Genomic DNA, 20,097 nt, shown 5'->3' on the forward strand with positions numbered 1-20,097 from the left:
GGCAGACGTTTTCATCTATTTATCAATTAGAGGGATTTAATTAGCCCACGATCAAATAGGAATAAATACACACAGAGAAAGAAACAAAGGTGCAATTTATCAAGTGACTGAGGTGATTTCTCTTTATTTTTCCTTTAGAAAGATTAAAAGAAAACCCAAATACTGAATTAGCATCAGACTGACGTGCAAAGTCAGTTATTAGCATTTTTGTGTCAGAGTCCCTTAAGGATTTGAAAAAAACAACAACTTTTCTTCCAGAAAAAAGGGAGAACCACCACTGACATACACTGACAGGTGCAGTGTAAATGTACGAGGAGATTCCAGGACCTAGGCCAGTGCCCTATTTCAGGTCAGGGGCCCCCGAACTTCTTTAGAATTGGCTTTCTCCAATTTTATTGCTTAGACAAAGGCAACAGGAAAATCTTACTCTATTAAAATGACCGAGAAGTGGGGGTCAGAGCGACAGTACGGCAGGTAAGGCAACTACCTGCCATGTGGCCCACCCCAGTTTGATCCTTGGTTTCCCATATGGTCCCCTAAGCCCACCAGGAGTGATCCCTGAGTGCAGCCAGGAGTAAACCCTAAGCACTGCCAAGTGTGGCCTCAAAACCAAATAAAATAAATAAATAAAAAATAAAACCACCAAGAAGTGTAGTTATGATTTCTCACCCCTCTCCAGAAAAACATTATTTTCATGTTTAAGCTTCTAGAACTGCAGGCTATTAAAAACAGATTGGTTAAGAAACTGAACTCACATGCCTATAACCCATTTGGGTCTCTTAGGCTGGTTTTATAATCTATTCATATAAACAAACAGACAAAAATATCCTCTAGTTTAAAGAAATGAAAGCAGAACTAAAAAAATTAATGCACTGGCAAGCGAAACATACACACGCATCAAGGAAACTGCATTAAATTTATTCTTGGGGTTCCATTTTAAAACATGTATCATAGAGTCTGCTAGGAAGCTTTCCGGAATTTTGAGCAGAGGCAGAAACTACCAGGTCATGTCAAGTACTCTTTTTCCAGGAAGAAAAAAATGTTTCACATTCCGTGATGTCTACTACTTCCACCAATATCAGAATCTGTAAAAATTTTTAAAATAAAGGCACCATTCTCAGCAAAGCTTTGACAGGGGGTACGTGATGGGGCTCGGTACTAGGAATTAGTTTCAGGCATTCTCACATCCTAGATATGAGCTCAGCCACTTGAGCTATTTCTCTGACCCCCAAACCTGATGTTCTTTTCCTAATTTAACTTCTTGGGGAGGTACACCTGCTGGCATCTGGGGGATCAGGTATTGCTGGGGATCAAATCTGGGCTCCTGCATATGAACCATGAATCCCAGTCCTTTGAGTCATTTCACTGGCCCTTAAAATATGAATATCTTAAATAGACAAATATTGGGCTGGAGTGATAGCGCAGCGGGTAGGGCATTCGCCTTGCACGCAGCTGACCCAGGTTCGATTCCTCTGCCCCTCTTGGAGAGCCCGGCAGGCTACCGAGAGTATCTCGCCTACATGGCAGAGCCTGGCAAGCTACCCATGGCGTATTTGATATGCCCAAAACAGTAACAACAAGTCTCACAATGGAGATGCTATTGGTGCCCACTTGAGCAAATCGATGAGCAACGGGATGACACTGACAGTGACAGACAAATATTATCTGAGAAATGACTGTTCATAGTCCCTTACCCAGAAGCCTCGGGGAGAGAAATTTTGAAAGTAAATGCCGTGTATATACATTAAATGTAGTGCATATAACTATATGTGGCATCCCCCAGCTGGACTGCAGCTGTCCCCAGTGACCACACACATTAAAATTTTGCAGCAAATGGAGGGAGACCCATGTGACGTCAATACTATACACAGACTCTCCATGTTTGTGAGGCTTGTTCAGGTTTGTGATGTTTGTCTAAGTGTTGATGAGTGAGAAAACCTTTAGGTTTTTCTGACCTCTTGAATGTTGGTGTTGCAACAAGGGAGTGGGCTTCTATTACTCTGAGGGAAAAGGAGATGAGACTGCGAGTAGTCTGGTTTTCAAGGAGCTGATGACCAAGGAGAGGGCAGAAGGATGCATGCAAGCGCCCTGATAAGGCAAACGGGGAGCAGCAGAGACTGAAGCATTTGACTCTGGCATCAGCATTCCACAAACGGAAGATCATTTCCCCCAGGAGAGACTCAGGGGCCCTTCTTGATGAGGAGCGCGATCCTGGGCAGTGTGCAGGGGTCTGAGCCTCAGGCCAGAGAAGGGATGCGGAAAGTGTTTCCCACCACAGCCCAAGTGAGAAGGAGCTGGGTCACCTGCTCCTCTGCCGTGTTCTCAGAGCCCTTCATCGGGGATCCCAATCACTAGCTCTCCAGTGGGACCAGGTCTCCACCTGTGACTCACAGCAACAGGAAACATCAGAAGCATCCATTTGCCTCAGTGGCTGTCACACTTGAGTATCAGCACCAGGTTTAGAAAAATAGAACCCCTGGGACTTCCAGTTCCATAGGAAGCAGGTAGGGCCCGGCGCTCAGTTGTTTCCAAATAGTTCCCGTGGGCTGCGGAAGTGGATCTGGGCCCACGTAGTGAGACCCACCGGTGCAGCCATAGCTATCGGGAAGATTCAATGCTAGTAAGGATCAAAACAACTTTGGGGACCTGGACCTGGGGAAGGGGGGAGGTGAACAACGTGATGGCAGTGCAGAAGTGGGTGTGCCTTGTGACCGATATGGACAGGATATGGCGTCCTGGCTAGGTTCTGGGGACGTGGAGCTCCTGGCGTGGGGAGACATGCAGACCGGGTTCTCCATTGACTCTGAAAGACTAACCGAGTAGGCAGTGTGCGCCTGGCAGTGGGGACAAGCAGTGGGTTGGAGGCAGCAGGGCGCTTGTTTCAGCCCACACCAGTGGCTCAGAACTGGGGCGAGTTTGCCCCCCAGGGGACATTGGCACTGCCTGAAGACATCTGTGGCTCTCCCGACTCAAGGGAGAGCAAGTGGTGTTGGTATGAAGTGGGCGGAGGGGAGGGAGGCTGCTGGGCACAGGTCAGGCCCCCAGACAATGATCCGGGCCAGAGTCATGGTGCTGCGGGGAAGAAGCCCTGCTCCACACTGCCGGCCAGACGGGAGCCTACACTGAGCACACGGCAGGAGGGAGCAGCTCCAGCCCAGCCCTTCTCATCACGTGGAAGCTGGTCATGATCCCCACTCACAACCGCCACCTCTCACCCAGGCTGCGGCTGGGAGCAAGACAGTTCAAATCATTTCCAGTGATGAACTATGAGACCTTTGATTCTTAAATAGAAGAAAGAGGGGTCTGGAGCCATAGCACAGCGGGTAGGGTGTTTGCCTTGCATGCGGCTTACCCGGGCTCAATTCCCAGCATCCCATATGGTCCCCCGAGCACCGCCAGGAGTGATTCCTGAGTGCATGATACCTGTGTATCACCAGGTGTGACCCAAAAAGAAAAAAAAATAAAGAGAATGTCTACTGTTGGGGTAGCCCTGGTGGCCCCCAGTTCTGCGGGACCTAAGCATTGAACTGGAGCCCAGTTAGCTAATTACCACCAGCAAAGTTAGCTAATTACCATGACTTTTTGAGCACTGCTTTGGAGCCCCCAAGGAAATAAAGGAAAACTGGGGGGAATAGCAGTGACAGGGATATGTAAAGCGCATGCCTGACATATGGGTTTGATCCCGGGCACCACCACCATTTTTTTCTTTTAAAAGAGAAATAAAAGTCTGAAATGCAAAGACTCTCTGTTCTCTGGCATGGACCAGATCTCAGTTCCTCTGAACAGCACTTTGTACTGCTCAGATAAGAGACTGTGGCGGCAAAGAAGGTCTTTGGGAGGAAAGGAAGTCCTCAGGATGAGAGGAAGGGAGGACATGAAGACAGGATCAGAGCTCCCGAGCGAGAGCGAGATGCAACAGTGAAGCTACGCCCTCCCTTTTCACGTCACCTGTTTAAATAGGAAGCAAAGTTGGGCAGGGACAAAGAAAGTCAGTATTGGGACACTCGCATCTGCAAGGTGATCGGGGAAGACTTCTCGCCTAGGCCTCTGCACAGCTGCTGGGGACTTACCAGCCTCTGCTTGCGTGCCTCCTGCTTCCTGACTCCAAGAGAGTACATGCCCCACCACACATCTTCTGGGAAAGTCTGCCTGCTTGGTCTGTGTTTGTGTGAACAAAATGGCTCACTCTTGGGGGAGAGACTTGGGAGAGTCACTTGGATGCAGAGTGTGGTATGGACTGCCTACAGCTGCAGAGAGCCTGTTCAAGGGGTTCCGGCACTACTTTCACTGGGCGGGGTGGTCTAAAGAAACAGAACCGGGGTGCCTCTGAGTTCTACTCTGCTTTGAGCCCATCAGATCCCAACTTCACATGCCACCAAGGGGGAGTATAGTGAGGACAGAGAAGGGGCCACTAGGACAATGATCACTGGAAATGATCGCTCTGAACAAAAACTGAGGGCTGAAAAGAGGGGCAGTAATGTGCATGACATCCTTCAGTAACCACTGTGCCTAAAAGGAAAATGAGAGAGAGAGAGAGATAGAGAGAGAGAGAGAAGAAAAGTGTCTGTCATTGAGGGCAGGCGGGGTGAGGAGGAGGTGGGTAGAAGGAGGAGGGAAACCGGGGATATTGGTGGTAGGAAATGTGCACTGGTGAAGGGATGGGTGTTGGAACATTGTATGACTGAAGCTCTATGATGGACAGCTTTGTAACTGTATATCATGGTGATTCAATAAGAAAAAAGGAACCCAGCTTCATTTCAATCTCACCCCTCACCCATCCCACCCCATTTCCCCATCTCTAACTCCCCCTTAGCCTTTGATGTGAAGTGGGGATCCCCCCAGTTCTCTTGCCTGGCCTTCCCCCTTAAATGAAATAAGCTTTATTGGCCCAGTGCTCATGACTGATGGGGAAGAGCAGAGGGTTGAATGAAATACTAGAAACCACTGAAATCCCCTTGGAAGCCCCAAATAAACTTGAGTCTTCTGGGAACAAAAGTGTGCTTCTGTTTCTGGTGACTGTGATGTCGGAAAGGGGATTCATGGTGAATACACTGCTTTTATTTTGTTTTATATTTTGTATCACAGCCAGCAGTGCTCAGAGGTTACTCCTGGCTCTGTGCTCAGGGATCCCTCCTTTCAGGCTCGGGGGACCATATGGGATGCTGTGGATTGAACTTGGGTTCATCACATGCAAGGCAAGTGCCCTCCCCACTGTATTATCACTCCAGCCCCATACATTGCTTTCAGAAAGTACTCCCGTGCCTAGTCTAGTGCAGATCATTCTAACCATCACTTAGTAATGTGCCCACTAAGTATGAGGTACTTTTCTGGGTTTTCTGGTAAGAATATGGAGTTGAAGATGCGGACCCACTTTGAGGGACAAACAGTCACCATGTGCATCACAGGGGACAACTCTAAGAAAGCAAGTCAGCGATCACTTGAGAAGTGGCACATGTGTCCTGAACACAGTGTAGATGAGCCTCAGTCCCACGGACATCACTTCTTCAGAAAGCCTTTGCACAAATTCGCTCAAGGATTATCTTTGCCTAACCCACCTGCTCAACTGGTTTCTCCAAGACTATCCAATCTTAAGACGAAGCTATTTGCTCAGAAAGATGCTAACTAGCCCTTTTGTTGGGGGCTATTTTTCTATCCCACCAAGGATAAGAACGGGTATCGGTTTTAGTGAGAAAGAGAGAAACAGCAGATGTGGTGAGCCAGAGGAACTTCAGGGTACTTCATTTATGAATATTTAGACAGCTCTCCTCTTGTTAAAAACATTATAGCAATCTGTCTCCCAGCATGAGTTTCAGATGAATTTAAATATTATAAAATCTTTATTGGAGGGGAGAATACGATGTAAGCTGTTCAAATAAATCCCGACTAGCCGAGTTTCACTCTCACTCAGAAAACACTCTCACATACCTTCTCTGAATCATTATAACTCTTCACGATTTTTGTGTGTATGGTGCCAGGGATCGAATCCCAGGCCTTGCACATACAAAGTAAGTTTTTGACTACTGAGTCACATCCCGGCCCTCCTGACTTCCCAATATGGGCTTACATATTAGCATTCTCAGGAGACAGAGTGCAAGAAGGAGATTTTCTTTGTCCTGCTGGGCAATTTTGGTTAGATTTGTATTCCAACCAGAAGGAAGGAGACTGAGAGGCTCCCGAGATCAGGACATTGCTCAGGGTGGTGAGTAATCTGTGGCTTTCCACCTGCACACGGTGTGGTACCTAACCCCAGAAGAGGCCTAAGTGACAAAGCTTCAGGCATAGCACCAGTGGGGTGGCCCAGTAGCCCCCAGATCCAGAGATGCCAGTAGCACTGTAGCGTTGGGCCCTCAAAATGAATCACCACCCTAGCCGGTCAACAATTCCCAGGAGGCACCTCTGGTTCTCCTGAGCACCACTCGGGAGCCTCTGTCACCTTACTCCCCAAGAAGAAGCCAGAAGCAGCCAATGGAGAGGGCTTTAGAGTGGACTAGAGCATAGCTTCTTATACTATGCAGCTCTTAAACATTTTGTTTTGAAAAAAATTTCTTTATGACTTATTATCTATAAATGTTTGAGTTGTATACCCATTTTATGGATCACTGTATTTGGGGCTGAGTTGAACTCAGAGGAAAAGGGATCATGAGTGGAAACGTTTAAGAAGCTTTGGACTAATGTGCATCCCAGAAATGATGGGAGCCCAGACTTTTCTCTTTATGGAGGCCAGAGAGATAGTACTCAGTAGGTAGGGCACTTTCCTGGCATGCAGCCAACACCCCATATGGTCCCTTGAGCCCTAGGAGTGATCCCTGAGTGCAGAGTTAGGAGTAAACCCTGAGCACCAATGGGAGTGTCCCCCAAACCAAAATAAATAAAAATGATTTTTAAAACAAATTTACGCTTTACAGTGAAAACCAGAGAGTATAATGAGATTACTCTGCAGAAACTCTTGGTTTGGGATCTGTGAAAAATGTCTGTCAGTAAGCATGGCTCAAGCTTACTAATAGCAATAGCCACTTAATAGCAACCTATGCCCACATTCTCGCTTTCTCTCTGGATTGCTCATCTATTCCTTTTGTCTCTTCCATTGGACTCCTCAATTTCTTAACTGCAGAAACCTTCACTCTGAATCACGAAGCTTTGGAAATGGAAGAGGATGAAGATGCAGAGAGAACCTCAGGATTCTTTCTAGTATACTCCCCCCAACTTCAAGACAATGAAGAACAAGGTTAGACAAAACCAATTTTTGCCTGAGGTCTCAGAGCTAGTAAGAACACAACTGGTGCTAGAATCTGAGCTTTCTGACCTTTGACCAAAATACATCACCCATTCTCTGCAAAACCACTCCACAAACAGTACATCCTTGCACTGTGATGCCTCTAGAGAGCCAGGTGATGGATGTGATTAAAAGATACCTTAAGACTGTACAGGGCTTCATTTGACCCAGCAATACCATTCCTGGGAATATATCCCAGAGAGGCAAAAATGTGTAGTCGAAATGACATCTGCACTTGTATGTGCATTGCTGCACTGTTTACAATAGCCAAAATCTGGAAAAAAACCCAAGTACCCAAGAACAGATGACTGGTTAAAGAAACTCTGGTACATCTACACTATGGAATACTACGAAGCTGTTAGAAAAGATGAAGTCATGAAATCTGCATATAAGTGGATCAACATGGAAAGTATCATGCTAAGTGAAATTAGTCAGAAAGAGAGGAACAGGCCTTGAAAGACTGCATTCATCTGTGGAATATAAAGTAACAGAATTGGAGGCTAATACCCAAGAGTAGTAGAGATAAGGACCAGGAGGTCTGCTCCATGGATTGGAAACCGACCTCACATGCTGGAAGAAAAGGCAGCTCAGATAGAGAAGGGAACACCAAGTAAAGGATGTTGGGAGGACCCATTCAGGTTGAAAGATAAGTGCCAAAAGTAGACTATAGACTGAAGATGATGGCCGCTCCAAGGCGGGGCAGGGTGGAGGGGATGGGGTCGGGGTGGTGGGAGGGATGCTGGGACCATTGGTGGTGGAAAATCAGCACTGGTGGAGGGATGGGTACTCAATCATTGTATGACTGATACGCAAGCAAGTTTGTAAGCCTGTAACTGTACCTCACAGGGATACACTAAAAAAAAAAAAAGAAATAGAAAGTATGTTGAAAAAATTAAAAAAAAGAAGACTGGAGACTGTACAGGACTTGGGATAAAGTCAGGGAACTTCCAGATGCTAAAGACAGCTAAGACTTATGAAGAGTTCATTTCCAAACCCAGGAAGCCCATCTCAGATCTCAGAACTATCTTGAAATGACACTATCCAATTTGGTGGCCACTGGTCATAAGTGGCCACTATGCACTTAACTTATAACTTCTCCACATCAAGATATGTCATACATGGGAAATACATGCCAGATTGTGATAACGTCACGTGAGAAAAAAGATCAATATTATATGGGTTACATGCTGAAATGGTAATATTTTAGTTATCACTGTCACACTGTCATCCCGTTGCTCATCGATTTGTTCGAGCGGGCACCAGTAACGTCTCTCATCGAGAGACTTATTGTTACTGTTTTTGGCATATCCAATACGCACGGGTAGCTTTCCAGGCTCTGCCATGCAGGCTCCATACTCTCGGTAGCTTGCCGGGCTCTCTGAGAGGGGCAGAGGAATCGAACACAGGTCGGCCGTGTGAAAGGCGAAAGCCCAACCGCTGTGCTATCGCTCCAGCCCATTTTAGTTATCCTAAGTTAAATAAAAGAATTTTAAGTTCACCTCTTTCTTGTTTTCCTGTATCTCCTTGAAAATATAAAATCACATACGTGGCCTGCATACTATTTTTGTTGGCAAGCACAGCTGTAAAGCATAACAAAGTCCTCACCCCACCCCCACCCACTCAAGATCACCCAAGATCCCCAAACTGGAATGGTCTATGAAACACAAAGGGAGACAAGGCATCAAGGGTGTGCTTGTGTCCAGAGGCCTGAGCCCTGAATGACGAACCACATACCAGGGCCCTGCACCCATACAAGACACACTCAGTTCTCTCCTGCCCCGCCTACCCCAAAGCAACCCACAAGTCAGTCAAGGTCCTATTTATGCTGGACAGAGTTGAACAATCTCACTCCTGTTAAGTTTTTTCCATTAAAAACAAATTTCTCCTCTTCTTAGATTATTATTTCTGCAAACACACGTCAGGTAGGTGGAGGTTATTGGTTGTCATATGCCACAAAGGCAGTCTGTCCTAGGACCACATTCCAATGACCCGTGAGGTTTGATGCACCTTTTCCGTGCCCTTGTGCTCCAGCCCTCCAAGGGACTTTCCTCATGACCTTCACATAATTTAGTAGCTTGTTGACTGCTCCCACTACAGAAAGCACAGTTGGATGGAAGACAGGGAGGATATGCTACTATGCAATGAGAGATGCTTTTAGAAATAGTTTCACTTTCAATTCTTACCAAAAAACTTATTTAGGCACTATGATTTACAGAGCTGTTAATAAGAGTTTTAGGAAAACAATGTTCTAACTCCCAACCCACCACCAGTGTCAGCATCCCTCTACCAGTGACCCAAGGTTCCCTCCCATTCCCACCCACTTCCTTAACAGACATGTTTTCAGGTTTAATCATTGTAGTTTGAGCCCCATACTTACGGCAGTGTTGCCTCTAGTGGTTTTGAGATATACAGCCACCTGCGTCCGTACCACCAACTTGTCCAAGGCCCCTGACCAAATGCCCCTGTGTTACCTCCTATCCATATCTGCTTGTTTCTTCCTTTGATTTCTCTCCTTCCCTGGCATTTTCATTTCTGTAATCTAAGGCCGCGGGCTTGCCCACCTTTGATATCTCCCAGTCCCTCATCTTGTTATTATTCTATGTACCATAGATAAGTGGGAACATCCAGTAGTTGTCCTTTTTAAAATTTCACATAACTTTCAATTCTTAAAAAATAACTTACAGGGGTGAGGGAGAGAGTTCAAACGGCTGGCTAATGTGCCTGGCATTCACGAGGGACCTGAGAGTCTCCAGCACTGCTGGGCATAGCCCTGGTGGCCCCTGGCACCTCTGGGCTCAAACCCTGTACTGTCAGGCTCACGCAGCTGTGCTGAACCCAAGTCAGCCCAAGGACCCTGACTCCTCAGAGCAGCTAGAAAAGCCCCCACACCAGTTTTTCAAAAACATTCAGGGCTCTTCAAGAATCTTGGAGAATTTGGAGCCAAGGTGGGTTCAGCATGAAAACCCACAGCGGGCAAGAATCAATTTAGAACCAGCTCCTGCTTTGGAACATTTACACACTCAGAACAGTTGTTCTCAAAGAGCAGGCTGCAGACCAAGACCAGCAACAGGGAATTGGTTAGAAAAACAATTTCTAGGCCCTGCCCCAGATCCACTGACTCAGAAATTCTGGAGGTGGGGCCCAGCAATCTATGGTTTTGCAAGCTTTCTAGGTGATTCTGGAACACTCAGATTTGGGGGTCTTTGGACTAGAGAGACTTGGGGGCTTTCTGCCTATGTTCTGAAGTCAGAGTGTACCATTAGCAGATGGGAGGCAGGTATCTCATCTGAACCATAAACATTAAGTCAGAACTCAAGCATCTGGATCTATATCATCTATGAATTTATTTACATAAATCACCATATTGGGCTTGGCAAGTTCCATATATTCATTTTGTAACATTTAAGAAAGTACCCTTATTTGCTGTTAAAACTATCTATTTTTCACTGCAAAAGGAGTTCCTGGTACAGCATTCTGCAATTAAGGAATGAATCTATGCTAATCCTTCTATTGGTCATAATGATATATGTGTATCCTCTCTCAATCTTTGGCTTCCCCAGTTAGATTAGTCATCTGTCCACATTATCCTCATAATGAAATCTGAAGCTGAAAACAAACTAAAATGAAATTCCCCAGAAGAAAATAAAGTACTTTTTTTCTGGGAAAAGACATGTTGGAGCCCATTCAGAATGACCCAGTTGCTAGAGGAATAAGTAACAGAATTGGAGCGTTGCTGGCTTTTACTAAAACATTACAGGATGCCCAGTAAAATTTGATTTTCAGATACACAACAAACACGGCATGGGGCACACTTACTCACTGATTATCTGAAATTCAAACTTAAACAAGCCCTTGATTTTATTTGGCAACTCTAGAATTGAGAATACTAGTCTCCGGGAAGATTTTGAGGTGACAAGTGTCCTCAAAAAATTTAAAGGCTATTAAGAGAACAGTGGGCCAACACAGACCCATGGACTAGAATCCAGGGATTAAAGTGTCAGGAAGAAGGGCCAGGGATTATTCCAGAATCCAATGCTTCTGGAAACATGCACTGCATGTGTCTAACCCGAGTTTAATCCCCAGCACTGCATGGTCCCCTGAGCATTAGTGGTTATGGCCCTGAAGAAGCACCAGTGGTTATGGCCCAGTAATCCCTGGCACCATGGGGACCCTGGCAGCACTGCACACCCAGGCTTTCGCATAGAATTCTAGCCCAATTGCCCAAGAACAAAGACTCGCTGGAAGGGCCCCTGGATCTTTCCTAAGCACTACTTGGCAGACGCTAACTACTTGATCAATTCATTAAAGTGACAGCGAGGTCATTCCTGGCTCAAAAGAGAGGTCTGTAACTGACGCTTTTGAGCAGAAAGGTGTGAAGATGTTAAGGGCAGTCAAGGGTTGGGAGTGTTGGTTGAGAAGTTAGGCTGAAAGATGCAGCCTCTCCAACAGGAAGGCCAGCAAACCACTGAACTGCGTGAATCACTATTCTTTAGAATCTTTCTGTCACATAAATTCTGCCAAGTCCTCTGGGTATATATGTACAAGTTGGGGCTGTGCACAGGGGAGAGCTACATATGCAGGAATAAAGCATGTCCCATTAAGAAAACTCCATGAGTTCTGAATTCAACTTATGCCCATCTTCTGGCAAGGCCTCATCAAGTACATCCCCTTCCAATTTTTTTGAGCTAGTAAGAGCATGGGAGGGATTGGAAAGCATCTTAATTACTGGGGAAACCCTTAACCATTTTCAAATGTAAAATGAATAAATGAGGAAACTCACTTTTGGTTCTGCTGTCCATTTCTGGTTTTGATGGGTCTGGAGTTGGTGTAGTTGGAGGTAACTTCTTCCCAATAGTCTGAGGGGGTAAAAAGAGAATTTTACTGTCAAGCAAGACATATGCAAAAGAATAAAACCAAGATGACAATGACCAAATGCTCACAAGCCAGACTTAAGTTTTTGTGTCATTGTGGATTGTCTGCCATTCCTAGTAGGTCTGAACTTCAATGACAAACAAGTGGGAAAACCAGAAAAATAGTGTCTTTCTCCTTGGAAGTACTCAGGATCTTTTATTCTTGTTCTTCCTTTATGCCCTCATTGAAACGCTTTTCCTCAGCAGAGAAAATCGCTCAATTTCCCCTCATTTGAGGATAAGAAACTAAATCTATGGAGACACAGCAGTGAGCCCATGGTGAGGCTCGAAAATATCTGCAGGGGCTGGAGTGATAGCACAGCAGGTAGGGCATTTGCCTTGCATGCAGCCGACCCGGGTTCGATTCCCAGAATCCCATATGGTCCCCCAACCACTTCCAGGAGTAATTCCTGAGTGCAGAGCCAGGAGTATTCCCTGTGCATTGCCAAGTGTGACTCAAAAAAAGCAAAAAATAATTTTTTTAAAATCTGTTAAAAAAACAAAGTATCTGCAGAGTAGAATGGCAGTAAGAAGGAAGTAATAAAAAGACTGAAGGGAGGGATGGATAAAGGGATGGAGAATCAGAAGGAACAATGGACAACAGGTAGATTAAGGACAGGCAGAAGCCAGGTTGTCAAGGGCAATTGTATCCTATTGCATTTCCTTCCAGCCTTCTGAAATTCAACCTTCCTCACAGCCTCCAAGTATATCCATATCCTCTAGGGCTGGTTCAAAGGGCGGGATATAGGGCCAGTTGCTCTATCCCCTAGCTTACTTGCCAGGGCTGTGCTGTAGACGCCAGGCATCTATTCACCAGTCTACACAAACATGCACACACATTATGAGTTTGTCCTGAGTTCATTTTCTTTCCTTCATTGAAAACTAATTCTATTATCATCCATTTTTAATGAACCATCTAAAGAAAAGACTGGATATTGTTTCTTATTAAAGCTGTTTATAGAGATGGTGCAAAGGAACAGAGCACATGACTTGCATACAGGAGGCCTGGATTCCATTCCTGGCACAGCAAGGTACCCCAAGCACCCTGAGGAGTGACCCCTAAGTACTGAGCCAGGCAGGCGTAGCCCCTGAGTACTACCAGGTATGGTTCAAAACCCAAAAAAGGAAAGAAGAATAAAAGTGAAAAACATAAAAGAAAAAGATGGTGTGAAAATACAATGGCTCAAAAAGATTTAAAAATGGGGGATTCCTGCCCCCCCCAACACACACACATAGACACAGCAACAAAACCAAACTTTGGTTCTAAAAGATGAACTGTGTCACCATTCTTGTCCTTTGCCTTCACATGATAAAGCCCTAGAAAATATCTACTGACAGCAGAGAAACTGCTGTCAAACCAAGTAACTAAGTGAGTCTTCCTCCCTAACAAAAAAAGACACCAGCAGTAAGAATTCCACACATTCAAAGAACAAAACAACCAGTGCTGGCATAGATATTGGAGAAAAGGGACGCTCTTTCACTGTTGGTGGGAATGCTGACTGGTCCAGCCTTTCTGGAAAACAATATGGACAGTCCTTCAAAAACTAGAAATTGAGTTTCCATATGACCTTGCAATACCACTTCTGGGAATATATCCTTAGGATGCAAAAAAGCACAGTAGAGATGACATCTGTACCTATATGTTCATTGCAGCACTGTTCACAATAGCCAAAATCTGGAAGCAACCCAAGTGCCTGAGAACAGATAACTAGTTAAAGAAACTTTGGTACAGCCATACAATGGAATACTATGCAGCTGTTAGGAGAGATGAAGTCATCAAATTTGCTTATAAACGGATAGACATGGAAAGTATCATGCTATGTGAAACGAGTCAGAAAGAGAGGGAGGGACAGACATAGAAGGACTGTACTCATTTGTGGAGTATAAAATAACATAACATGAGACTAACACCCAAGGGCAGTAGATACAAGGGCCAGGAAGATTTCTCCATAGCTGGAAGCCTGCTTCATGAACGGGGGCTGAAGGGGTGGGGAGAAAGCAACTGGAATAGAGAAGGGACCACTAAGAAAATGATGCCTGGAGGAATTGGTCGGGATGGGAGATATGTGCCGAAAGTAGATAACGGACCAAACATGATGACCTCTCAGTGTCTGTGCTGCAAACCATAATGCCCAAAAGTAGAGAGAGTATGGGGAATATTATCTGCCATGGAGATAGGGGGAGGGTGGGAAAGGGGGGGTATACTGGGATATTGGTGGTGGGGAATGTGCACTGGTGGAGGGATGGGTGTTTGATCATTGTGAGATTGTAACCCAAACATGAAAGCTTGTAACTATCTCACGGTGAATCAATAAAATTTTTTAAATTAAAAAAAATAATTGCAGGCAATGGAAGTGGGGAACATCTCTACTTCCTTGAACATCTGCAGAGGAATGAACCTCATCATTCACAAACTGCCATGGTGGACTGTTTCCTCAAATAAAACTGATTCACCCCAGTTTTTAATTCGAAAAAGTTCTTCATGCTTCAGATGTTGGAAGTAACATTAAATATGAATAAATCACATAAAGAGGATATGATAAATCAAATCCTCAGCCCTTCATGAATTTTTAAAAACATTTGTGACAGAAAGCCTTTACAACTCGCACGGTGACATTTTTATTCAGTGCCGTAGGGCTTTCTATAGTGGGTGAAAAATTAAACCCCAAATATTATGCCTCCCCTCAAATGCTGCTAAGTACTCAAACTAATAACATTTTCTGATTCCGAGGAAACATCAAGGAAGAAGAAAAGCTTGTTATTCGGCCATAAGGTCAAACTTGATGAAAACCTGTTTCTAGAGTTACGTGAAACATTTCAGAATTGATAATCAAGCCAGAAGCTTCTACAGAGTCACCCACATTCCTAGTCACACTTCCAACAGCATTCTTGGAAATCTGTTTTTTCCCATTTGGGGGACTGAAATAAAGCATCACTATTTCAGTGAAAGAAAACAAAAATAATACTATAGAATTTGCAACAGCAGAGAGGAAGTCAGGAAAAGAAAAGAAAATAAAATAGTAAACATTACGGCCTGTGCTGACTGTTCTTGCTTGAGAGAGACAGAGACAGAGACAGAAAAAGAATCATCAGTTTTCTATTTTCAGCTAGATGCCTTCCTTTAGAGAGCCCTTTATTTGTAGAATATTCTTACAACTTCCATTAGTTTGGTAACAAAAGGAAGTGCCATTCATTTCCCCATTTTCTCTGACGTCATACTCTACCTCTCCATCCCAGCCAAGACATCAAAAAGACCACTAGCTAAATCCACTTACTTCTGTACAGAAAGACACACCGTCCTTTTTTCTTCCTATTTCAGAAAATATGGAAGCCACCTGCTTTCAGAGAGGCTTCCAGCGATAAGAAGAAGCTGACACTGTTCTCATCGGCCAGGGGCGCTGGGCCTCAGTTCCTCCTTTCTTCTTCACGGGCCATGACCGAAGGTACAGAGCAGACGTTCCCAAACTTGACTGACCACCCGCTTTTCAGAAAAGAAATCATCCAATAACTCCCTGGCAGTCTGCCTTCTGTAAGCAGACACATAGAAAGCATCTCTCAATTGCACCCAAGGTGTCTTCTATCTGCCCTGGACTCTTCCAGCATCTTTTCCGGGGCAGTACTGCCCACACTGGGGAAACACTGGCTAGAGTAAGGCGGGTTCTGCCCTCTCAGTATAGTCCTTCAAGAATGGAGAACTGTCCTGGCTTTTTCTCTCATCTCCAGGACCCAGACCTAGACTAGAAGTCTAACCCCCACAGCAGCACCAGCAGCACCTGGGAAGGTGTCAGTGAAGCAAATTCCCAGGCCCCGCCTCAGACTTTCTCAATCAGAAACTGGGGGAGGTGCTGCCCTCTCTGAACACACCCTCCAGGGCATTGTTATGCAGGCTCAAGTCTGAGAACCACTGACCTAGATATAGGAGGAATTCCATTGGGACGAATCAAATACCAGTTCTTGGATTAACAACTCAACTGCCAGTTCTCACACCTAGGTACACTGTAAAACATGTCTTGTCTGATCCTCTTCCACCCAAGGCTTTCTACCTTTTCTGTTGTCACTGGCATGAGAATTTGTCATTGCTACTGAAGTTTCAGATCAGAAAGGAACTAGAGTTTAGCAGAGTTGACAATGTGTTAATGTCACTGAGGGGGAAGAGGGGGGTGCAGATGAACACGAGGCCCTTCATTCTTTTAGGGCACTGCACTGAAAGAATGGAAGGATGGACAGCTGGCTGCAGAATGGTGGCTTTGGACAAAACTTGCAAAGCCATATCAAGCCTCTGGAGCTCAGACTAGGAAGACCATGAGGGTCGACCCCCTCCCCCACCACCGTGCTGTCAGGGAGATCCACACCCTACTGTTCCCTCATAATCTTTCCCCTTACTGGTCACTGTCACTGTCACTGTCATCCTGTTGTTCACTGATTTGCTTGAGCGGGCACCAGTAATGTCTCCATGGTGAGACTTGCTGTTAATGTTTTCGGCATATCAAATATGCCACGGGTAGCTTGCCAGGCTCTGCCGTGCGGGCAAAATACTCTCGGTAGCTTGCCGGGCTCTCCGGGAGGGACAGAGGAATCGAACCCAGGTCAGACATGTGTAAGGCAAACGCCCTACCCACTGTGCTATCGCTCCAGTCTTGGTATTTATATATAATGTATATTCACACGGCTGCTTCTCCCAGAAGGGAGCATAAAATGAGGCCCCCATAACCATGCCACTGGACTCTGCGCCAGGCTGTTTTCACTCAGGGCGCCCCATGGGGGGTGGGTGAGAGCCCTTTCTGCCCCAAGGGACCCAGCCCCCGCAGCTGACCTCCACAACTGCTGCCATGCTCCAGGCAGCTTTCCACAAGCTCGGGCCGAGCCTCACGCATGAGTGAAGTTTCATGGAACACAGGTAACTCGGAACTTTGAGACCTAGACTCTGGGCTTAATGGAACCCGGAAGCAGAGATCCTCTGCCTGCTTCCCCTAGTCTCCAGTGACCCAGGGTCACCCTTATAAGCCACTTCCTGCCAGCACCAGATAATCTAGTCATTGGCCACCATCCAGAACTCACGGCTGCTTCTCCCAGAAAGGAGTATAAAATGAGGCCCCCATAACCATGCCACCGGACTCCGCACCAGGCTGTTTTTATTTGGGGCACCCTAGAAGGGGGCAGGTGGGAGCCCTCGCCACCAAGGGACTCAGCCCCGGCAGCCAACCTCCACAGCCCAACCACTGCCACGCTCCAGGCCACTTTCCACACGCTCGGGCTGAGCCTCACATATGAGTGAACATATTTCTGGACATATCATAAGACACTCCCTACTCATTTTCCATAATTACCATGCCATATTTGATGGGTTCAGACAGTAGGCAACAAACCATAGAGGGGAATATTTATATGTGTGTGTGTTTGTGTGTATGCCTGATTGGGAACACCTGTAAAGGTGATTAGAGGTCACCCCAAAAACTCCATGCTTCTTGCTCGAGCAAATTGATGAACAACAGGATGACAGTGATACAGTGATAATATATATGTATATAATATAGATAATGTAACATATTATCTATCACTTGTATCACTTGTCATTCCATTGCTCACTGATTTGCTCGAGCAGGCGCCAGTAATGTCTCCATTCGTCTCTGTCATGTGCTAGTGTAGCCCAGTGGCATCTGCTCACTCCAGGAACACGAAGAGCCTCAAGCCATTGAACAGGGGAATGAGGCCCATTTTTGTTACTGTTTTTGGCATACTGAATATGCCATGGGTAGCTTGCCAGTCTCTGCCGTGTGGGTATTATCTATATTATATTATATTTATATATACCAAATATCCTGTAGTGTGGAAGAATCTCACATATACAGGATATTTAGCAAGTCGTGCTTCTGCCAACAGCCTACAGTGTTCCCCCATCACTATATGTACCAAAACACCCATATCTTTCCCACTCAAGAGTATGCACTGGCCTTCCTGTAACTACAAGAACAGATGAAGGGCAGCAAATGGACTGCTTTCCCACCAGCCTCCCAGCTTCCCCTAACTCTAAAAACATCTTAGGTCCCCATATCTATGTTGCTCTGGTCTGCCCATGAGCAGACATACATGTGGACAGTGATACAGAGCAGAAAGGTCTAGGACCTAGTGTGCTCAGTCTACTGTGACCTGATGATGACCAAGTTGGTGTCAAATCTTTTCTTCCTCCCATAGCCTTACTTTCATTTGAAGCCAGTTTCAAAGGATGAATACTTTAAAAAAAAATCATTCTTTGGAGCATTTAACATCAGAAATCCCTCTCCCTTTAGTTCTCTTGGCCAAAGTACCCAAGTGTTTTTGGTTTGGGGGAGGGTTTTTCTGTACAGTGAGAGCCAGTACACTCCTGGCTCTACAAGATCTGGTAATAGAACATGAGGACAGACAAGCCCCATGTGATTGCAGTGAGTGGAGCAAGTAATTATTTTCCTTCCCTGTTTCAGAATGAAGAAACTAATGCTTGGAAGAAAGCCAATCACTGAACTAAAGTCCAGTGGAATCCAGCCCCCTAACAACTAATGTATCTGTTTCTTTCTGTGACAGCGGGAGCAGGAGACTAGGATTCTATTCAAGCCAAGAATAAAATCATTCCTCTGACTTTATTCTAATTCAGATGAGCTCTCCTTTGAGTGAAAAAAAGTTCTAATTACAGCATTATGCTAAGGAGAAAAAGTTTAAGTTAGACCACTGCAACTTTCCTGCACAAGAATACCACTGAGGAAGCTAGCTCAGTAGTCAGGGCTACAATGCACACACCCCTCAGTTTTATCCCTGGCACTCTATGTCTTTTCAAACGTCACCCAGTGTGGTCCTCATGGCACCCAGGATGACCAGACTGAGCAGCACCACACTGCTGGTCCAGGTCACTGAACCATCCAATTGGCCAAGTATTGCCAGGGGTGGCCCTTAAGTACCTGAGCACTGCTGGAGAGGCCCCTCACAATAATTTTCAATCAAATAAGAACAGAATACATTTCATAACTCTTGAATCACAAAAACAGCCCTGGTTTGGCTGGGCTGGGGGCGGGGGGTGGGGGGGGAAGAGCAGCCCGTATATCCTGGCAGCTGGCAAAGCCCTTGTCTGCAGACCTGGGTCTCTGCTGGCTGTTCTAGAAGAAAGTCATCAGAGACACTGCTCAAGGGCCTGCACAAAGTTAAACACGAGAGATAACTTTTCAAACAGCGTGTAAAACATAAGATAAAGGCTGCCTCTTTGAAGGCATTCTTTTTGCTACACTAGTCTCTGATGGCTCTCCTCCCTTTTCTGTTCAGGACAGATTTATTAAGTGCCTGTTCAATGTGACGCAGGAAAGCAGACAAAAAGGCAGTGGGGGTTGCTGGGCCTTGTTGGAAATGCTGAAAACAGCAACTTGCTGGGTTCTCCAGAGGGGATAGGGGTGTGCTGAGAGGTGCCCAACCATTCAGTTTGGTCATCACAAATCTTATTGTACGCCAAGTTTTGAGAGATACAAGGCACATGGGACAGTGATGGGAGGAGAAACAAAAACGTCTTGATATATGAAACGTGTCCACAAACTTTCAGCTTCCATTTAACACTGGAACTCAAAAGGAGCAACAACATACTATTAAAATGCACAATAAACTCTACATATTCATTTTTTCATAGCACCTGTGACTGATGGATTTATGAAAAACGTTGAAGTGGAAGAAGTTTTCGTTGAAAGCAAGAAGTTGCTTTTTGTGCCCATGCATTATAAGTTTCCATCATGTATTTAAAAATATTGTCATTTTTTGGCCAAAAGGCACATGAAAAAATGCTCCACATCACTAGTCATCAGGTAGATGCAAATCAAGACAACAATGAGATATCATTTCACACCACAGAGACGGGCACACATTCAAAAGAACACAGCAACCAGTGCTGGCATAGATATGGGG

The 20,097-nt window shown here is 45.4% G+C and overlaps 1 protein-coding gene across 3 annotated transcripts in view; it reads right to left on the bottom strand.

Annotated features, from left to right (window-relative positions):
• SH3KBP1 (SH3 domain containing kinase binding protein 1) overlaps positions 1 to 20,097 on the bottom strand; it is a 383,994-nt gene that overhangs the window by 104,464 nt on the left and 259,433 nt on the right. For all 3 annotated transcript variants that reach the window (XM_055122571.1, XM_055122570.1, XM_055122569.1), the window contains one exon: positions 12,054 to 12,129. In XM_055122571.1, the coding sequence (XP_054978546.1) occupies positions 12,054 to 12,129 (76 nt within the window). The remainder of the gene's footprint in view (positions 1 to 12,053; positions 12,130 to 20,097) is intronic.

Source organism: Sorex araneus, chromosome X, assembly GCF_027595985.1.
Source record: "Sorex araneus isolate mSorAra2 chromosome X, mSorAra2.pri, whole genome shotgun sequence".
NCBI lineage: Eukaryota > Metazoa > Chordata > Mammalia > Eulipotyphla > Soricidae > Sorex > Sorex araneus.